At 48.8% G+C, this 18,393-nt stretch overlaps 1 protein-coding gene across 2 annotated transcripts in view; it reads right to left on the bottom strand.

The window, feature by feature from the left end:
• Positions 1-18,393, bottom strand: part of KANK4 (KN motif and ankyrin repeat domains 4) — a 68,375-nt gene that overhangs the window by 10,103 nt on the left and 39,879 nt on the right. For both annotated transcript variants that reach the window (XM_045999716.1, XM_045999779.1), the window contains exons 3-8: positions 13,054-14,991; positions 11,724-11,835; positions 8,728-8,946; positions 7,192-7,279; positions 4,414-4,633; positions 923-1,065 (exon numbers count right to left, since the gene is read on the bottom strand). In XM_045999716.1, the coding sequence (XP_045855672.1) occupies positions 923-1,065; positions 4,414-4,633; positions 7,192-7,279; positions 8,728-8,946; positions 11,724-11,835; positions 13,054-14,991 (2,720 nt within the window). The remainder of the gene's footprint in view (positions 1-922; positions 1,066-4,413; positions 4,634-7,191; positions 7,280-8,727; positions 8,947-11,723; positions 11,836-13,053; positions 14,992-18,393) is intronic.

Genomic DNA, 18,393 nt, shown 5'->3' with positions numbered 1-18,393 from the left:
TTCAAAGATGCTGGTATAGTGAACAGCCTTGGAAGACAGAGATAGTATCTTCTCCAAAACAGAGGGCAGACATACTCACTATCCCATATAAAAGATGCGGGTTCCCTACACTCAGGGTTCTTCTCTGGTAATATAACCCACTCTGCACAGGGAGCTAGGGTAAATAGTGACTCTGTGACTACTCTTCTTGCTGTGAATGATATACTGTCCTTTGTCTCTGGCACAGGAGTTTCATGTCTTCTACCAGCATCCAGGACATTGTAGCATGCTAACCGATTAGCTCTAAGGTAGAGTACAATCTCAGACCCTTCACAGTTCTTGATAGTTAGGCTTACATCTCTGATCACTCTAGGGGTGGAAAGGAGAGTTGCACGCCCTCTGTTGTTCACATATTACTCAAAGACAGGTACATGGTCTTTTGAGGAGTTCCTATTGTTCCCTGTGGACCCTTGTCTAACACAAAGCCCTAACTGGCTAAGGACCAGACCCCTACTCTGTGCTGTCAAGTAGAGGGGCCAGAAGTTGAACAGAGACATGTCAACCCTCTGAACTGTTTTCTAATTCATGACTGAGATGGGTCACCTGCAGGGGCTTCCCACTCATCAATGAGCAAATGCTTTTCGGCCTTTTCATACCTTCTCCTGCTGGTGCTGTTTAAGAAGTCAGATCTAGATGGACTTTTGCCCAGGTATGGACCAGGACATAGACGACAAGCTCACTGACCTCTGTCCTGGCCTGTCTGGATCTCCGAAGCTTCTGAAGACACCAAATGTACAGACTTTGGACAAATGCCATTTGCAGAGCCCAGCCTTCCTGGGTTAAAAACTACACAGATCTATGCAGAATTTCTCCCCTCACTGGCAGAATAAAACTGAGAGGTACCCATATTTATTCAAGAGGGGATCATGTTCACACCTCCTACCTGAGTAGCTTGGATATTCACATTTCCTTCCCTTAAGAGTTTCCAGACGACAGCCATGTCTTTCTCGGTCTCTGCAGAAGCCAAGGGAGTGATCATCACGGCAGTATAGCCAGCTTTGTTCTGATGGTCCACATTGCAGACACCTGCAAGAGGAGCAGTGGGCATTAGACTAGCTCCCAGAGGAGCAGAAGTGACTTTCTGCTTTAGCTGCCTGCTGGTTAAAAGGCCATGGTACAGAACAGTCCTTTCCCAGTGGTGGAGTCAGTGTTTACATCTGTAGCAGCCTTTAAAAGTGGATAGTTTCCTTTACAAGTTTTCTATGCCACCCAGCAAGAAAGGTCCATGGTAGTAGAGCAACAGATGGCTAAGGGGTACAGTGATCATGACTATTTCCTAAAGCAATGTTCTGGATGCTGAAGGTCAGTGAAGCTTCATAAAAGGCCCAAGCGAAGGTTTTGAAATGAGACCAGGACGCAGGTGTGTCTGGCTCTAGAGTCCATCACTCACCCGGCCACATATCACCCACTGTGTATTTTAGGTTTTACTCTATGTTGTGTGTAACTTAACCTGCCGGCTGAGTTTTCAGGTCTTTCCCAAAGGCCTAGTAATATGTTGGGCAGTATACCAGGAGGCCTGAAAAATGCCACAGGATAAATATAGGACATCTTCCAGGAATAACCATCTCATTTGAAAAATGGAAGGGGAAAAAAATGTCTCCATGCATTTTTGTATTAATAATACATTTCACAGTAGAGCAGAAAATAGCATATCTTTAAGATGAAGTATTAGCTAAGAACTCAGTAGAAATGTCTGCTTTGTAACCCTGGGGATGTGCATGATTCATATCCCTCTCCATCAAAGGTGATCTTCAGCCTGTTATCTGTTGTAGAAATGATCCCATCTCTTAAGGGCATATCATGTGGTAAACAAAATCTTTCCCATACTTTTGCTTATCTGAAAAACCGCTGTATCGCATTTGCACACTAAAAGAAACTATCTCAGTAGATTAAGTCGTTTAGCCTTTCTTAGCATTTCCTCCGTAAAATGGGGATAATAATAGAACCTGTGGGGTTACTGTGAAATTTAATGAGTTAATATTGAAAGCACTTAGAACTGTACCTAGCACACAGCAAACACTCAATAAGCATTAACTGTTTCGCTATTATTGTCCAGAATAGTATTCTGGCTTTTTTTTTATAGCCGTGCTGCTTGCTTATGAAGACTTACGTATTCATTGTAACAAACCAGGATTTTTATGAAAAAAAATGTCTGAGCTACTTGTAATTTCTGTTCTTGGGTAAAAAACCAATATTGGTTTGACAATCCCTCCACCCCACCTCAAACAATTTTCCAGAAATGTGCCACTGTGATGCCAGGATGCCAATGGATATATTTTTTAAAAAATTAATTCTGACCACTGTCGTGACCGGTGGGGCTATGAAAGCGGACTACAGCCCCACGCATTGCCTCACAGCTCTGCCCTGAGGAAGAGGGGAGTATCTGCATTGCCTTCCTATTGATTTTTTAAATTTTTACTTCAGGACTATTTTACATTTGCTTTTAAGAGATGTAAACAATCCTCAGGTTACACTTCTCTTTACTCACTTCAGAAACATGACTTATGACTCAGTAGGGTAAGGAATGACTTCTCCTCGGGGACTCAGAAAAGGGGCTGAGGACCCCGGGGTTCCGAAGCAGATTCTCCTGAGCAGTCACCAGGGAGGAAGCCAACTCTTCTGGGGCAGGGGAAACACTCTTGACTGTGCCCGTCCAGCTCCGCAAGCGTTCTCCTCTACAGCCATGTTCTAGCAAAATAAAGGACGGATCACAAAGGACTAAGGCGGTGGAGGTGCACCCGCTGGCTGTGCCCTCAGTCATGATGAGTCACCTCTGTGCAGCCCCTTACAGTGTGTAAAGTGCTTTCTGGATGCCTCACAGCTGCGGGCCTGGGTTTCAGAGGGTGACTGATACGCCCTCCTCAACAAGCAGCCTACAGCGAGGGAAAGGAATGGAACGTTCTGCCATTCTTCAGCTCCCCTCATACTCTGTGCCTATGGCTATTTCAGCTCTATCAGTATGACAAACAGAAAGCTTTCAGATCACTTTAGGGTTGAGGAGAACAGAATGGATTCTCAGTTGACATCAGCAGAAATGTGTAACAGCCAAAGCTTAGGTCGTCTGCTCTCTGGCCTGGCCTGGGCCACCTTGAGAACTTCTAACAATTTTCAATGTGGGCTATTTCAAGATGAGGCTCTGCATTTCCAAGCTTTGGATTCTTCATGCACAGAACACAGGTATGCTCCATTTAATAATGTGCCTTTCTCAGTGGAGCTACCCCTTTTATGATGTCTCTGATTCCATGAAGAACTCAAATCTAGCACAATTGGCTCAATGTCAGAGTTGTGACTTTATCTTCCTCTGATGCTGTGGAAAGCAGAAAGAATTTTAGGCTGTCATTAGGTATATCATCTTTCCATTCAGGTAAAAAGCCCTCAAGGCTGCTTAACAGAGTTTGGAGAACTGGAATGATGAGAAGGAGCCAGGCTTGAGAAAGGCTTCAGTGGAAAGGGTTCAGATAGAAAGGGAATGCAGCAGCCCTAAGGAGGGAATGAGCTTGGTGAGTTGGAGGCCATGTGACTGGAGTTGGGTGAAGGAGGATGCATGGTGATGACCGAAGTAGCACATGCAGGTGGGTGGGGGGGGGAAGGCCATCCAGGATTCCTGAAGGCCAGGCTGAGGAATGCCTTTCATTCTTCCAGCAGCGGAAAGCCATGGGAGGCATTTAAGCCAAGGTGGATAAGATCCAAGTTGGGGGAAAGCTGTTGGATCTGGAATGAGGACTTCCTGGTGCCCATTTAAACTCCTCCTCCAGTCTCCTAAATAAAGGTTACAGATCTAGCATGTGCTCCAATTCCCGGATGCAGAGAACGGGAAGAACAAACCAATGGTATCAACTTTAAACCCCAGCAACACACTGAGTCATTGCATGATCTCAGAATCACGCAAAATTCTGTTGACTTTTCTGAGCGTCACTTTCATCATCTTAGAATAGGGATAATCATCCCTATTAACAGGAGTTACAAGGACTAAATGAGATCTCATATGCCAAGTGCGTAGCAGAGGGCCTAATCTGAGGACATCATTTGGGGGTTTTATAAGTACCCTCCTAGCGTCTCCTTCATACAACCTTCCTAAACGCATAGATGCCACTGGGTCTGGACACTCCTTCAGCCCCATCGACCACCTGTCCACACCATCACTCCTGGGCTGCGTGATGTCGTCCCACACAGCAACATGAGGATAATAATACCTCTATCACAAGAGTGTTGTGAAGAATGAGTGACATCATTAAAGGCACAGTGGTCTTGGTCCAGCTCCTGGAATACAGGAGGAACTCAGGACAGTGAAGAATCTTGGTGCTGGAAGGAAGTAGGTACCAACATGGCCCTTCATGGAGGGACCCAGACTTAGCAGACGCAACCATTTCTGACCTGTCTCCAGCAGCAGCTTCACGACAGAGAAGTTGGAGTGGGACACGCTGTAGTGAAGGGCCGTGTTCCCGTTGCCATCAGCCAAGTTCACTAGCAGCTTCAGGAAGTGTGGGGAGAGGGGCTGCACCCCACGGAGGTAGGCAGCCACCACGGCAGGGCTGGACGACTTCCGGCTGGAGACACGGAACCACTCTTGACGGATGGTGTTCAAGCTCAGCCTCTGAAATACCAACAGGTTCCAATTCCAGGAGGTTGCCTGGCCTGGGGTGCTCCAGCTGGGTCACTAGTTTCCATGGGAGAAGGCAGCTTTGGATGCTTCACCTCTGTTCCCTCAGCTCCCTCTAACTCCATGTGACCTACTCCTGGAAGATCAGAGCTGGGGCGGGTGGGGCGTGGTTTGAACCTGGGCGATCAGCCCCCACGTGACGTAGAAGGAGGTCTGGGAGAGCAAACAGTAACCAGGGACAAAGCGCTTTTCCGGGAAACAGTTTGGATCTTCTGTGAGTGTAGATCACACCCCTGTATGCACAGGATAACCAAGCCCGTCTTTCACACACACACAGCCAGCCTGCATTGACCTTAGCCTGGACCCTACCAGGACTTTGTGTGTTTTTAATAGGCATAGCTAGCCGGCTACAACATTTTACTAATGAGGAAGACGCATGCTGAAAGCTAAGATAAACAACATGCCCAATTTATGCTAGAAATAAAAGCAAAACAGCTGGGCTTGAATTATTTTTGGCTTTTAAGCTTTGCTAGGACCTTCAGAGAAAATGGTTTAACAACCCATGGCAGGACCTCACTATCTGTAGTGTGCAACTCCTTTGGAACCATGGAGGAGGAGAGTTCCAGAGCGAATGACATCAATTCTGTGTGTTACATGACCTACGTGTTTAAAATAGAACATGCTTAAGTTATTTATCTGAAGGGCATGAGAAACCATGAGATGTGATTTCATAGTTATTCTGGAAATGAACTGGGTCTGTGTGACCTTGGAAGTCATAGAGTATTTATGAAACTTACTTGTCTCATCTGCAAAATGGGGATGAAATAGGGCTGGGTCCCTAACCTCCCATGGCTCGACAGAATGAGGTCTTGTATAGCCTGCTTTGTCTCTCAGGTGGGGTGAGGGTAGGGGGTACTTTAATCCTAATACAGGTGTGGTGTCAGGTTTGCGCATCCTCTATCACTGTTCTTTTCTTTTTAATTTTAAGATTTTTTAAAAAGATTTTATTTATTTATTTGACACAGAGAGGTCACAAGTAGGCAGAGAAGCAGAGAGAAAGAGGGAAGCAAGCTCGTTGCTGAGCAGAGAGCCCAATGTGGAGCTCGATCCCAGGACCCTGGGATCATGACCTGAGCGGAAGGCAGAGGCTTTAAACCCACTGAGCCACCCAGGCGCACCTAAGATTATTGTTAAGTAAACTCTAGACCCAACTTGGGGCTTGAACTCATGACCCTGAAATCGAGTCGAACGCTCTACCAACTGAGCCAGCCAGACAACCCTCCCCTATCACTTTTCTAGGCAGAAACAGTGGAATCTTTTCCTGTCTGAAACACTTTTTATGTATCAGAATATCTCCCTTTCCTGTGACGTCATTGTCAGGAGACTCTGATATTAAGGAACATACAGCTTAGTTCTGTAATTCATTTAAGATTAAGTAACAGGAGTTTCGATCAACATTTGCATCACATACTTTTTTGGTTGTTGTTTGTTTTTTTAAGTAATCTGGTAACTGTTGTTTGCAAAATCAGCTAAGATAAAATAATGAAAATGGGTTGGGCTGAATCAATCATTTTTTTTTACCCCTAAGGCCCTTCTGTGAAGGAGAACAAAATGGGCTTTAAAAATGCTTACAGGCTGTCAGGGCCTACCAGTTGGCTCTCCTGACTTGGGAATATGTGTCTGCGGCAGGATTTCTTGAATAAAAGTAAAACCTAATGGCTACATGTTTAATTCCCTGTGGGCCATGAAGGTGTTAAGGAGCAAATTTTTTTTTTCTTTTTTTGCTTTTGGTCTCTTGACCCATAGGTTCATGTCAAGAAACACAATGAAGGGACACGTGGGTGGCTCAGTCAGTTAAGCATCTGCCTTTGCCTCAGGTCATGATCTCAGGGTCCTGGGATCAAGTCCTGCATCCGGCTGTCTGCTCATCAGGGAGCCTGCTTCTCCCTCTTGTGCTCGCTCTCTCTTTGTCTCTCTCTCTCTGACAAATAAATGAATAAAATCTTAAAAAAAAATCAGTAAAGACTACAGAATTAAATATTGGGGCTTGAGGGTAATGAAGACATGCTGCCCACCACCCACCTTCATTTTATTAATGAGGACACAAGCTCTGAGCCATGAAATGACTTGCTCAGTATCTCACCAACAGCTGTCCTGGAACTAGAACCCCCGGTTCCCATTCCATGTGCTCTTCACTCTGACCACAGTTCTCCCCAATCATGAGGCGATTTTGAGCCCAAGCCACACAAGGGTTGGTTTGGTTTTGAAGCCACACACAGTTTTATACTGGATGTTCAAGTGCGATGCCTGGGAACATTCCGCGGGGCCTCAGAGCACCGGGTTGCTCCCTGATGCGTATGCATCCGGTCCCATCTCCTGGCATCATTATCCTCACACCGGCAGCAGAGTTTGGGCAAAGGAGGGCACCCTGGGGGAAAGGGATTCCGTGCACACGCACACAGCTGCCTCAGGCAAGGAACCAAAGTCACCCGGTTGGAACTAAGAGCTTAAACGGAGGGACATCCTTCCATGACAATGAAAAATCATAGTACCAAGAGTTGGTCATTGGTGGCCCCAGTTTCTGGCAGATGTTGGCTCAATGCCCGGCATGCTTTGAGGAATTCTTCTGAAGGTTTATATCTAAAGAAAAAAAAATATATGTATATATAATCAGTCTTCATATTAATATAAAAGAAAGTAATCCCCTAGCTTGACTTTGCTTCTTAGCAGCTGAAACACCCTCACTCGACCACTTCCTAGGCAAGGCGCATCCTGCTGAATTCAGCCTCCTGTGTCAATGAGGCTTGGCCTCTGAACCCTGCTGAGGAGTGAGTCAAGCACATTGCCCTTTTTATCCTGCTGTTTTCAGGAGGCAGGAGCAGATCACCAAAGCACGCTGGGGGCCGTGAGACTAACGGCAATTCCTCACATGCTGGGAAAAGGTAGGGCTGTCTTCCTGACTTTGGGTAAACTATTTTCTGCCTAAGTGACTTGAAAAATCCAGAGAACCCCATCCCTACCAGCAATTTTTTTCAGGTTTTTCTTCCATGAAGGATACCATCAACGCTGAGTTTCTAAACTGGGATGCTCCTAGTGCTGAGCACTCTTCCTGGGGGGAGTTTAATGGCACTGGTCACCAGGAAGCCCTGCCTCAGCTTGTCTCTATAGTGCCACCATGTTGAGCAGCCCTGTGGACCTGCTCACCAGTCAGCCCCCATCCGCTGCTTGTCACTGCCCCGGCTGCTCGGCTGAGGGGGGTGATGTTGATAATGGGGCTTACTATCCTTATTCCTGCCACTTCTCTTTCTTTCTTTCTCAAGTAGACTTCATGCCCAGCATGGCACCCAGTGTGTCGCTTGAACTCATGACCCTGAGATCAAGACCTAAGCTGAGGTCAAGAGGCAGATGCTTAACTGACTGAACCGCCCAGGCGCCCCTCTACTATTTCTCGAGAGCCTGCTCTGTGGCAGGCACTGTGCTAGGCATTTTACATGCTTTTTCTCATCCAGTCCCCAAATCAAACCTATCAGGTGGCTGTTACCCACGTATTACAGATGAGGAAGCTGAGGAAAGTACAGTGGCAGACATGGGATTTGAACCCAAGTGTGTCCAGCCTCAAAGACAGTGCTTCTTTTCATCACGTGACATGACCTCGCATCTGTTTAAAAGATGGGGTTATGTCAGCATGGCCAATGGGAGAGGCGAATAAGCATGTGGGTCAGAGTCAGACAAGACCCCACTCGGCTGTGTCCCTTAACTTCTCTAAGCCTCTTTTCCACATCTGTAAAGTGGGGATTATAGTAATTTCTACTGTGGGGGATAATTAAAAGGATTATCGTGCATGTAAAGTCCTTCACATTTCCAGGGCTGGGACGATGTTAGCTTTACATGTAGAGCTCCGTCTGTGACATTATATCCCACAAAGGCAGGACTTAGGTCTGTGCCTGGCATCAATTAGAAACTCAGGGAAGACTGGTGAACAGATAGAAAAATGAATGAACAAATGAACAAATAGAATACAAGGATGAAGAAGTGCCCTTGCTCTTTCCCAGAGATCAGGTATCCTCATCTGTGCCCATCTGACTCACCTCTCAGCCTTGGGATGGGGGACTTCTTCCCCAGGCCCACTTTCCTGGCCTGTGATGCTGTTGCCCTCGGGGAGACCCTGCCCAGGCTTGCAGGCAGGGTGGGCCTCCTTGCCCCGCCTATGTTCTGGGCCATCACATTTCTTCTCAGCCTCACTGTCAGACAAGTCTTCTGGGGAGCTGTCCTCGCCGCTGGTCTCCTCGCTTGAGGTGGTCTCATAGCTGGAGAAGGAGACAAAGGTCACTCATTCTGTGTTTCCTGCCCGGTGCAGGTCAACACAAATAAGAACCAGGTGGGCTTCAGGTAATAATTCCCAGCTTGCTAACCACAGCCTCCATTCTCTATATCTGCAGGCCTGGGTGAGGGGACTCCCAGGAACCTTACATCAGAGAAGGATGTGGTGGAGAGCTGTGGCTCTGACCCTGGAGGCCATTTGGGGAGAAAAGATAATTAAGCTCTTTGCAGCGAATACACAAATAGCCCATGTCCTAATTGGCTGATGCATTTGGATGACCCAGACAAGCCATCCCAAGATTCTCCCAAAAGCATTTGCTTCTGGAATCCCAAGATGTTGTCTAGACAGGGGCCCAGACGTAGGCAAACATCCCCCACCCCTACCCTGAATTCTCAGAGCTGATGGACAGATCTTCACGTCTCCGGGTGATCGTGAAGCTTCCCTTTGGCCCCCCTATTCTAGCCAGACTCACACCTGACATGGAAGGACCCATCTGTGACTCCTCCCAGCAGTTTCCATAGGAAACATGAACAGTAGAGTGCCTGAACCCAGCATCTTGAGCTACCTGGCTGTGGCCTGTTTCAGCTACTGTTTGCAACAGCGAAAGCGAGGGCATCCGCCCCCTTGTCTTGTGGCCTGCCCTCCCCAGCAGCGATGCTTAGGTTCAATTATGTATGACTCCACTGAGGTGGCCGACCATAGACCTTGGAGGAAGTCCTGGTAGATTTATTGATCCTTCTGCTGATGGTCAGTAGGAGATCCCTGATAGAGGATCCTACAGTTAAGATAAGGATTTCAGACTCTGGGCCTATTGAACACTGCCACAGACACCAGGGGAGACCAGTGGCCACAGCTTCCGCTGAACCCCCTTAGGTCGTTTCTCTGGATGCTGGCCCCTATGTAATGCCCCCATGCTCACTGGACTTGCAAAGCCAGCCTGCTCCTTGGCATGCTCACATTCTATCTTGTTTAAACCACAGATGTTTCTTCCTCTGTTGTGCTTGGAACAACCTTTGGCTTTGGTGACTAAGAGAAGGGGGGACATATTACATTTACCAAGCAGTTCTTATCTTACAGTTGCTTCCATGAAAACTTCACCTGGAAGACTATTCAGTCAACAGAAATTTATTGAGGACCTACTGTGTGCCACACACTGTTCTAAAGTCCCTGTCCTAATTGAGCTTATATTCTCGTAGAGAAAAACAGAAGACAAACATGTACACAATTAGACAGTGATCAGAACAATGAATCAAATAATAAAGGACCACGGAACAGAGTGATGGGAGGAGGGGCTACATTAATTAGAGCAGAAGTTTTTCACTTTGGCTGAACATTGTAATCACTTGAGGGGGTATAAATTCCCCACATCCATACAGCACCCCAGACTAATTAAGCCAGAGTTTTCAGGGAGGAGACTCAGGCATTGGTATTTTTACGGTTCCCTCAGGGTTTCCAAGGCGCAGCCAAGGTTGAGAGCCACTGCACTAAAGTGACAACTACTGAAGAGTATCTGGGACAGGAGCACTTTCAGGGCGCAGGGAGGGAGACGGAAGGACAGAGAGCAGATGCAAGGGCCCCACAATGGGCCCCACGTGGCACATTTTAGGGCAGAAAGGTGGGAGTTGATGGTAGACAATCGGGCCGGCAATAGCTAGGAGATGGACTTCCAGGTTTGGGCACAGGGCAGGCACTACTGGGGGCGGGTAAGCAGGGGAGAGAGAGGACATGCTTCTCCCGGGTTCACAGAGACTGACGTTAGTGGGAATGGAGACAGCAATTCTAGAACATCCCATGCCATCATTTCTGATGTTTTCCTCACAGAGCCTGCAAGAGTGACGTCACTCCTGTTTAAATCTGGTGTCTCCCTTCTGGTCTGACCCAAACTAGCAGGGGTTCCAACCTCTTGGGCCCACCACTGGCTGGGCCTGGTGCCCCTCCTTTGGGCCCACGCTCCCTTTTTCACTAGACTTCATCTCAGCATATCGCTCTTTTCCCTTTCTTGTCTTATCTCTACCCTGTCCAAACTATGAGCTAAAGGCAGGGACCATGATTTTTTTTTTTATTTTTTATTTTATTAACATACGAAGTATTATTTGCTTCAGGGGTACAGGTCTATGAATTATCAGTCTTGCACAATTCACAGCACTCACCATAGCACATACCCTCCCCAGTGGGCAGGGACGATGATTTATTGGACTTTTTTATCCCTGACACCTAAAATATTTGTTGGCATTTAATAGATGTTGAATGACTGATTTAGGAAATATTCTAAATCCAATGGTTTACTCTCTAGAATATATAAGGTTTTGTTCGTGTTCTGAGTCAACAGCCATTGGTTGTTTTTCTTCATTCTAAAAAATGCTGGTTTGGTTTGCAGTAAGTTAGTAAACGGAAGAAAAAAAATTAAATGGATGAAATTTGAAGTTCAACAAATTAGGAGTTTGTCCTGCTTTCAGTGTTGTGGTTCACATTAAATGTCTTCCATAAAGGGCCCATGTGCTCCCCAAACTCCCAGAAGCCACCTGGAATCCTGGCCCCAGGGACACCAAAGCCAAGACATTAAAAGCACAGGATCCAACAGACCACCACAGCTGGCAAGGAGCCAAACACATGCAAACCCAAGATGGAGTTTTAAAGGGCCGTTAATTCCCTTGAAGAAAAATGAAAACCAGATGCTTCCCCCTAGGAAAATAGAGTGCTAAGGACAAGAGCGGGATAGGTAGTGTGGAGGGGGGCAGTCTGGGCTTCACGAGCGATGCTTACCCACCGTTAACCCCAACAAACTGAAGGTTCTTTTTGGTCCCATTACCTCCTGCACGGAAGCCATAGTCTTTCTTTTTCATTATGGATTTAAGGCTGGTCGATGGGGAGATCTCTAGGTAGACACAACATCACAGGTTAGAATGATCGTGGGGATGCCCCAGAAGGCAGCAAACCCGAGACTCTTACTTTGAGGGGAGACGGGCTGAAGGCATGGGAGGAGGTAGAAAGGGAGGGATACTAGATAATGTAAATTAAATGTTGTGAAGGTCTTTGAGGAGGCCCGGCCTTCTGGTCAACACCAGCCCAACTGTCCCCGTTCACAAGCCCCTCTGTGTGTGGATGACAGAGTGGAGTTCCAGGAGCACTCTTGCAAAAGAGCCGTGATCTGAGGCTCAGACTTGCTCAGGGAATGGCAGGACGGGCACAGAACCTGCTTCACAGGGCTCCTGCTCCCACGCCCACCTCCGCCCGAGGGCAGCTCTGCGGACTTTCCTGGCTTATGTGCCACTGGTGCCCTGGGACGTGGGGTAGGCACGGCAGACGCGTGAGCAACAGCACGTCTCTTTTGCTGTGCTCAGAGGTACGGGAGGCATTTTCCAGCGGGCAAGACTGGAACTAGCACCAAAATGAAGAAAAAACCAGCCCATTCGTGATCCGCAGCAGGAAGCAGACTTGCACGCTGCTTGTTGAGCAAAACGGAATATGGTTCCACTTTACTCAATAGAAAAGAGTGTGTGATGTTACAAGAGAAGTGCTGCTCGCCCAAGGGTCGACTTCCACATGTAGCATTCAGTCTCTCTTACACACACACACACACACACACACACAAAATATTCAGTAAATTGTTTCCGAGCTCAATATAATGTTCCTCCAAAACCAGGCTAGAGCAAACGTCTAATGTGCAAAACCAGAGAGGACCATGGGAAGGAGCCCAGGAAAGAATGAAGGGAGGCTAAGGTTTGGAGCCCGCATAGCCAGGGCCGTTCTCACCCTAGACATTGCCTTTGCACATCGCAAGTCAGAGACGGGTGCCCCCCCCAAGTGGACATGGGCTGCAGAAAGTGAGTGGGGGGCTCAATTTCAGCACCCGTGTGCCTTCCTGGCTGGTTGCTTTGTGCCCTGTGCTATCTGTGCCCACTGTCTGTGGCTGCCCTGCTGTCCCAGCCTTCCAGGACAAAGGCAGGGCCACAGCCCCCCACTGTTTCTTCCACTGGGTTCTTGGAGGTGTGTGAACCTTTTGAAAAATACACGCATGCAATTCAAATCCTTTTTCCCTTTGAGTCATCAGGTAAAGGAGAAGTGGCTCCCTGTCTTGGGCACCAGTATTTACCCATCGGCGGGGAGGTAGGGGGGACGGGGGGCTCCCTCTGGGGCGGAGCGTAGGCCGAGTAGGCAGACAGCAGCAGGTTGAGGGAGCTCAGCAGCTGGCTCTGGATGCTGCTAAGCTTGGAGGCGGGCTGCTTGATGGCGCTGGCCAGTTCGGGGTAGCCGTGTTCTAGGCAGCTCCACTGCTCCTGCAGGAGTTCCTGGATCTTCTTAACATACTGGCCAATAGTGGCATCTGTGGGCGAGCTTGGTGGCCTCCCTGGGCGCTCCTTCCCTGGCAGCTCTGAACTGGCCTCCTCTTGCCCTGCTGGGGGCGACTTTCGGTCGCTGCTCCACGAAGAGCCTCCTGGCGCCCTGCCCAGACCCTCGCCTTCCACCTGCGGGCTTCTCTCCTGCTCAGAGCCTGCTTCTTCAATCCTCAGCTCAGTGGAGAGGCAGCTGGGTGAAGAGGGGGTGAGGACCACCTCCGGTCCTCGCGGCAGTGACAGCTGAGGTGGTGGCACGAATTCTGCTGGGCTCCGATCCCCCCGTTGGCGGCTGGCCTGCCCCCCTGAGAGGCCATTCTCCTCTCCTCCAGCCCTCCAGCTTTCAGAGCCTGTGCTGCCCAGAAGGTTGACCCCGATGCTCTTGTCACACGACTCCCTGGTCAGGAGTCCGCGGAGGGGGTCAGTGTTGACCATGGCGTCAGTCTGGCCCTGAGTGTCCCTGGTGTTCTCGTGGCTAAGCTCTTCTGCCAGTCGAGCTACAGTGCGCTCTAGCTCTTGAATCCTCTGTCCTCTGGCCTTGACTTCCTCCTCCTGCTGCTGGAGGGCAGCTCTGACCTGGGCCAGTTCCTCGGTTCTTCCAGACAGCTCACCCTCGAGGGCAGACAGCCGCTGCTTCAGGCTGGAGATGCTTCCGGGATCCAGCGCCAGGAGGCCCAGGCTTTCCTCTGTGACCCGGACGCCAATGCTTCTCACGTCTATCTCCACAGGTGGTGGGGGTGGGATCTCGCTGATGTTGAGCTCGATTTCTTCTAGGGCGAACTCATTCTCAGGGATGGGTGATGGCAGGGGTGGGGGGCTGGGTGTTGGGGAGCCAGGGGTGACCACCACCTCCGCTTCTCTGGTTTTGTGTTCGTCGTCTTCATTCTCTAGAACTACAAGTGCATCCTGGGACGAGAAGGGAGGGCTTGGGAGAGAGAGGTGATTTGGAGCCTCCTCTTCATCTTCGTCCTCTGGAGGCTCAGTGCCCTCCTGGACCAGCTCTGGAATCCCCGGCACCAGGTCCCCAAACTCTCTGACTCTGGGCTGGGTTGTTGCTCGTGGAGTGGAGCTCTGAAAACCTGTAAATGCCTCTGCAGGGCCAAAGGCGCCATCACAGACGCTGCCTTCACCCTGAAGTGGAGGGAGGGCCGGAGGTGTGGGGGGCCCTGAGTTTAGGCTGGAGTCCTCTGATGCCCTGTTCTGGAGCAGTGTGGCTGGCATGCTGGATGCTCTCAGGAGCTGGGGCCGTCCGCCCCCAGGGGCCAGCTCTGCCTCCCTGGCAGAGGCAGCCTCCAAATGTCTGGCAGTCTCCGCCAGCAGGGCTTTCCTGTGGTAGCTCACCTCACTGCCGCTGGCGGAGGCTTGCGGGTGTTCACCGGGTGGCAGCGACTGGGCTTGCTCCTCTGTCCCCAGCGACACCTTCCTCGGCACTGCCGGGGACCAGTTTTGGTGGGGAAGAGCAGCATGGGCGCGAGCCCTACTGTTGGGAAGGCTGAAGTTTCGAGGCAAAGTGCTGAACTTGGCCTGCTTGGCCCTTCTGTGGATAGGAATCCTTTTGATGGTGTTTCCCTTCTCAATGTCATCCACATACTTGAGGAAGTCCAGGTCCAGATGAAAGCCATACGGGGTCTCCACAGAGTAGGGGTGGCTCTTTGGAGGGCCCTTCTCTTCATCCCCCTGAGAGGACGGGTCTTTGGCTGGCAGACATGTAAAAAAGAAACACAATGTTAATATGAATTATGGGTGGTGAGGCCTAATGTGTGTGATGTAGACTTAACGCTCTCACACGAGACTTCTCCTCTATGTCGCAGTGTCTAAATTAAGCTGAGATGCTCACAGTGTTCTGGCCATGCTGAGAATCCAGGTTATTAAATCAATGTGTACTTAGCCAATGTCTGCAAGGAAATAGGCAGAGGAAATAGTTTCCAATTTGCAGTATTCATCTCAGTTATTGCTGCGGAATCTGCTGGCAGGCCAGCAAGATAAAATAGTCTCGTACTGTTTTTCTGGTTTTGAGTCATGTAATTGCTGAACTGAAGCGGCCAGCCACCTGTCAGATCGGGGTACTAATTGGCAATTATGAACATTGAGGGTTTGGAAGGATAAGGTACACAATTGCCTCAACATTAAGACCCAACCTCGCATTACTCAGATGGATACTAGGAAATCTCACTGAAGCCAGACATAACAAGGAGTTCTGCCTTCTGCATTATGTAAGCGTCCTCATCCCGGTGAACCATCAGGCACGTGAAGATCAGAGACATGCGCAGTCCATGCTCTTTTCCACGCTGCAGAGTGCTTAATACAAACTTCACTTTCAAAAACTTGTGTCAAGTGAGGAAATACCACATTCTTCACAGACCAGATAAGAGGTGGTAAAGGACAAGGGCCATGTCAAAGGGACACTGGCCTGCGTCCTCCAAGAATGGTGGGACTCACGACTTTTCAGGGCAGCCCAGACTGTCAGGGGACATTGTGGTGAGAAAGTTCCCATCACCCCTAAGGCACTATTGGTTCTCCTGATTGCCATAGAGAACACTGAGGACAAGTCAGTCCTTCAACTGAATCCATAAGGACTTGTCTCCGAGTAACCTCTTCTTTAGGTTAAACAGTCTGTTCTCATGTAATCCTCCTTATTATCTCTGTGACATTCTCTAAATGCTTAGCTCAGGAGAGCACATTCATGGGCAGCACAGAGATCGAGATGCACATTCAAAAGCCTGGTCTGTATTTTGGTTCTTGGGGAAATTACTTAGCTTCCCTATACCTCATCAACTACAGAATGAGAATACTAACAGCAAGGTGAGATTCTTGTAAGAGCTGATTAATTTATACATAGAGAGTGCTTTGAACAATGATGAAAATCCAATGTACACTCAATACTGTAATTATTATCTTTGTGGAAACACGAAATATAGAGAACCGAAGCCCCACAATGGAAGCTGATTTGCCTGGGCACACAGTAGGTGCTCCACAAATTCTCTGTGACTTGACTGACTGCTTGGTTCTAAGGGTCATGAGCCCTGGGGGCAAAATTACAATATAGTAGTAATTCAATTTGCTTACTTCAACCACTGTTTTTTTGTGCACCTATGTGTTGATTGTGTTGGTTGCTAAGCTAGATCCTAAGGACACAAAGATGGATCAAGGACAGCCCTGCCCTCAAAAAAATGTATGGTCAAGTAGGACAAACACCAGTAGGTACAACATGGTGTGCCAAGGATCCTAACAGATACGTGCCCAAAAGACAGCCTTCCTGACTTATTTTCCCAATTTCTTTAGGAGGTTAATTCTGCCTTGGGAGGAGAGGGGTGACTTCACAAAGCGACTTAAGATTGGGCATAAGATGAACAAATAAGAATTTGCCCAAACAAGAGGGTGAAAGACATTGTACTGTTTATGCCCAAGATGGCCACCATCACTTCCCACCCTCTCTCTACAGGCAAGGGAATCCCACACTGAGAGGCAGAGTCTTTTTCTCCAACCCTTTGAATCTGAACTGGCCTGTGACTTCTTTGACCAATAATATGGTAGAAATGATGCTGAGAGAATTCCAAGGCTAGGTCATAGGCCAGTAAGTTCCACTCAGTGGAAGGTCAGACGCCATGTACGAAGTCCAACTTCCTGAGAATGCACTGTGGGGAAGCCAAACAGTCCCACGGAGAGGTGATATGGAAAGAGGGAGAGAGCTGCCTCGCCAGCCCGAGCTGCTCCAGCCATCCTAGCCCAGCTGCCACGCATGAGCCTTCAGATGGCTCCGACCTCTGCCCTCATCTGATTTCAGTGACAGGAGGGGCTCAAGTGAGAGCCACACAGCTAAGCTGTGTTAGTTGTACATTCTTCTTTTCAGCCACTGAGTTTTGAGGTGTTTGTAATGCAGCAGTAAATAGCCAGGATAGATTCTAGATGCCCGTCCGAGAATGTGCAAAGGCACAGGGGTATGAAATCCCACAGTATTCTGGGGTTCCATAAGTACGGGTGATGCGGCCGGGGACGAATGAGGCTCCAAGTGTGGTAGAGAAGGGTAAACAGGAGGAGATAGTTGGAAAGGTCAGCAAGAACCGGGTCATGGGCCGCTTGCATGCACACCAACAAAGCCTTGACTCTACTTTCCAGGTAATCAGCGGTGGTGTCACCAAGAGTGTCCTCCTAGAGGACTGGAAGAAGGACAAACCCAAGACCCCGAGACCAGCTGAGAGCTTGCTGACATGCTCCAGGTAGGAAAAGCTAAAGGCAATGAAGAGAAAGGGACAAGTTAAAGAAAAGCTGCAAATGATGGTGCTACCTGGGCGGTAGCTTCTTGGGGCTGCTTTTCCCCTAAAGGTGCTGGCACACTAGGCCGGAGCTCTTCTTCTCTCTTGCCTGTTAGATCCCTCCTTTCAGTCAGTGCCATGTGCTGTCAGGGGGCCCTCTGTGCTTAGAGAAGTACAGTTACCTCCGAAGAACTAAACAAAGCCAACCAGACCCTTGCAGGCTGACGTTGTGTCACTGACACAGTCAAGCCTACCGGGCTCGATGCTCAATAAAGCCACGGGGCCTGTGGGCAGTTACGCCACCACCACAGCAGGGGACAACCCATGGGATTGTCCTTATTGGGTTCCACTGGTACTGTGCCAGGGACCTGAACTTCAGGCAGTAATGAATGGCTATTTCTCATGCCACCCCAAAACACCAAATAATTTCCCATTCACCCACACAATTTTTTTTCACCAACCTGCTTTCCCCCAAAGAGGCACACTGGTCATTTCCGTAACTGAGAGCTATTGCTCTCTGTTAAATTTCCAGGCTACGCTCAGCTGTCCTCTTAGGCCTTCTGGTCGGCTCAGCAGCCTCCTGGATTACAGGAACAGGCTAAATCAGAGAGCAGATATTTGTTTAAAGTTAAGTAGAGAGCAGATTTATGACCCGAAGGCAAAGAACTCTCCTAAAGGAGAAGCTGCATTATTTATCTGCTTATTGCCTCAAATCAGTTGAGGCTGATTTACCCAGTGGCCTCTGGGAGCAGGTCCAGAGCACAAATACAAGAATAGCATCAAATAAGAAAGAGCAGATTCAAAGGCAAAATCTTCCACAAGGGAGACTGAAGGAAACCAAAGGAG

Source organism: Meles meles, chromosome 1 (genome assembly GCF_922984935.1).
Source record: "Meles meles chromosome 1, mMelMel3.1 paternal haplotype, whole genome shotgun sequence".
In the NCBI taxonomy this organism is placed as follows: Eukaryota; Metazoa; Chordata; class Mammalia; order Carnivora; family Mustelidae; genus Meles; species Meles meles.
This window is presented reverse-complemented; position numbering and strand designations above follow the sequence as displayed.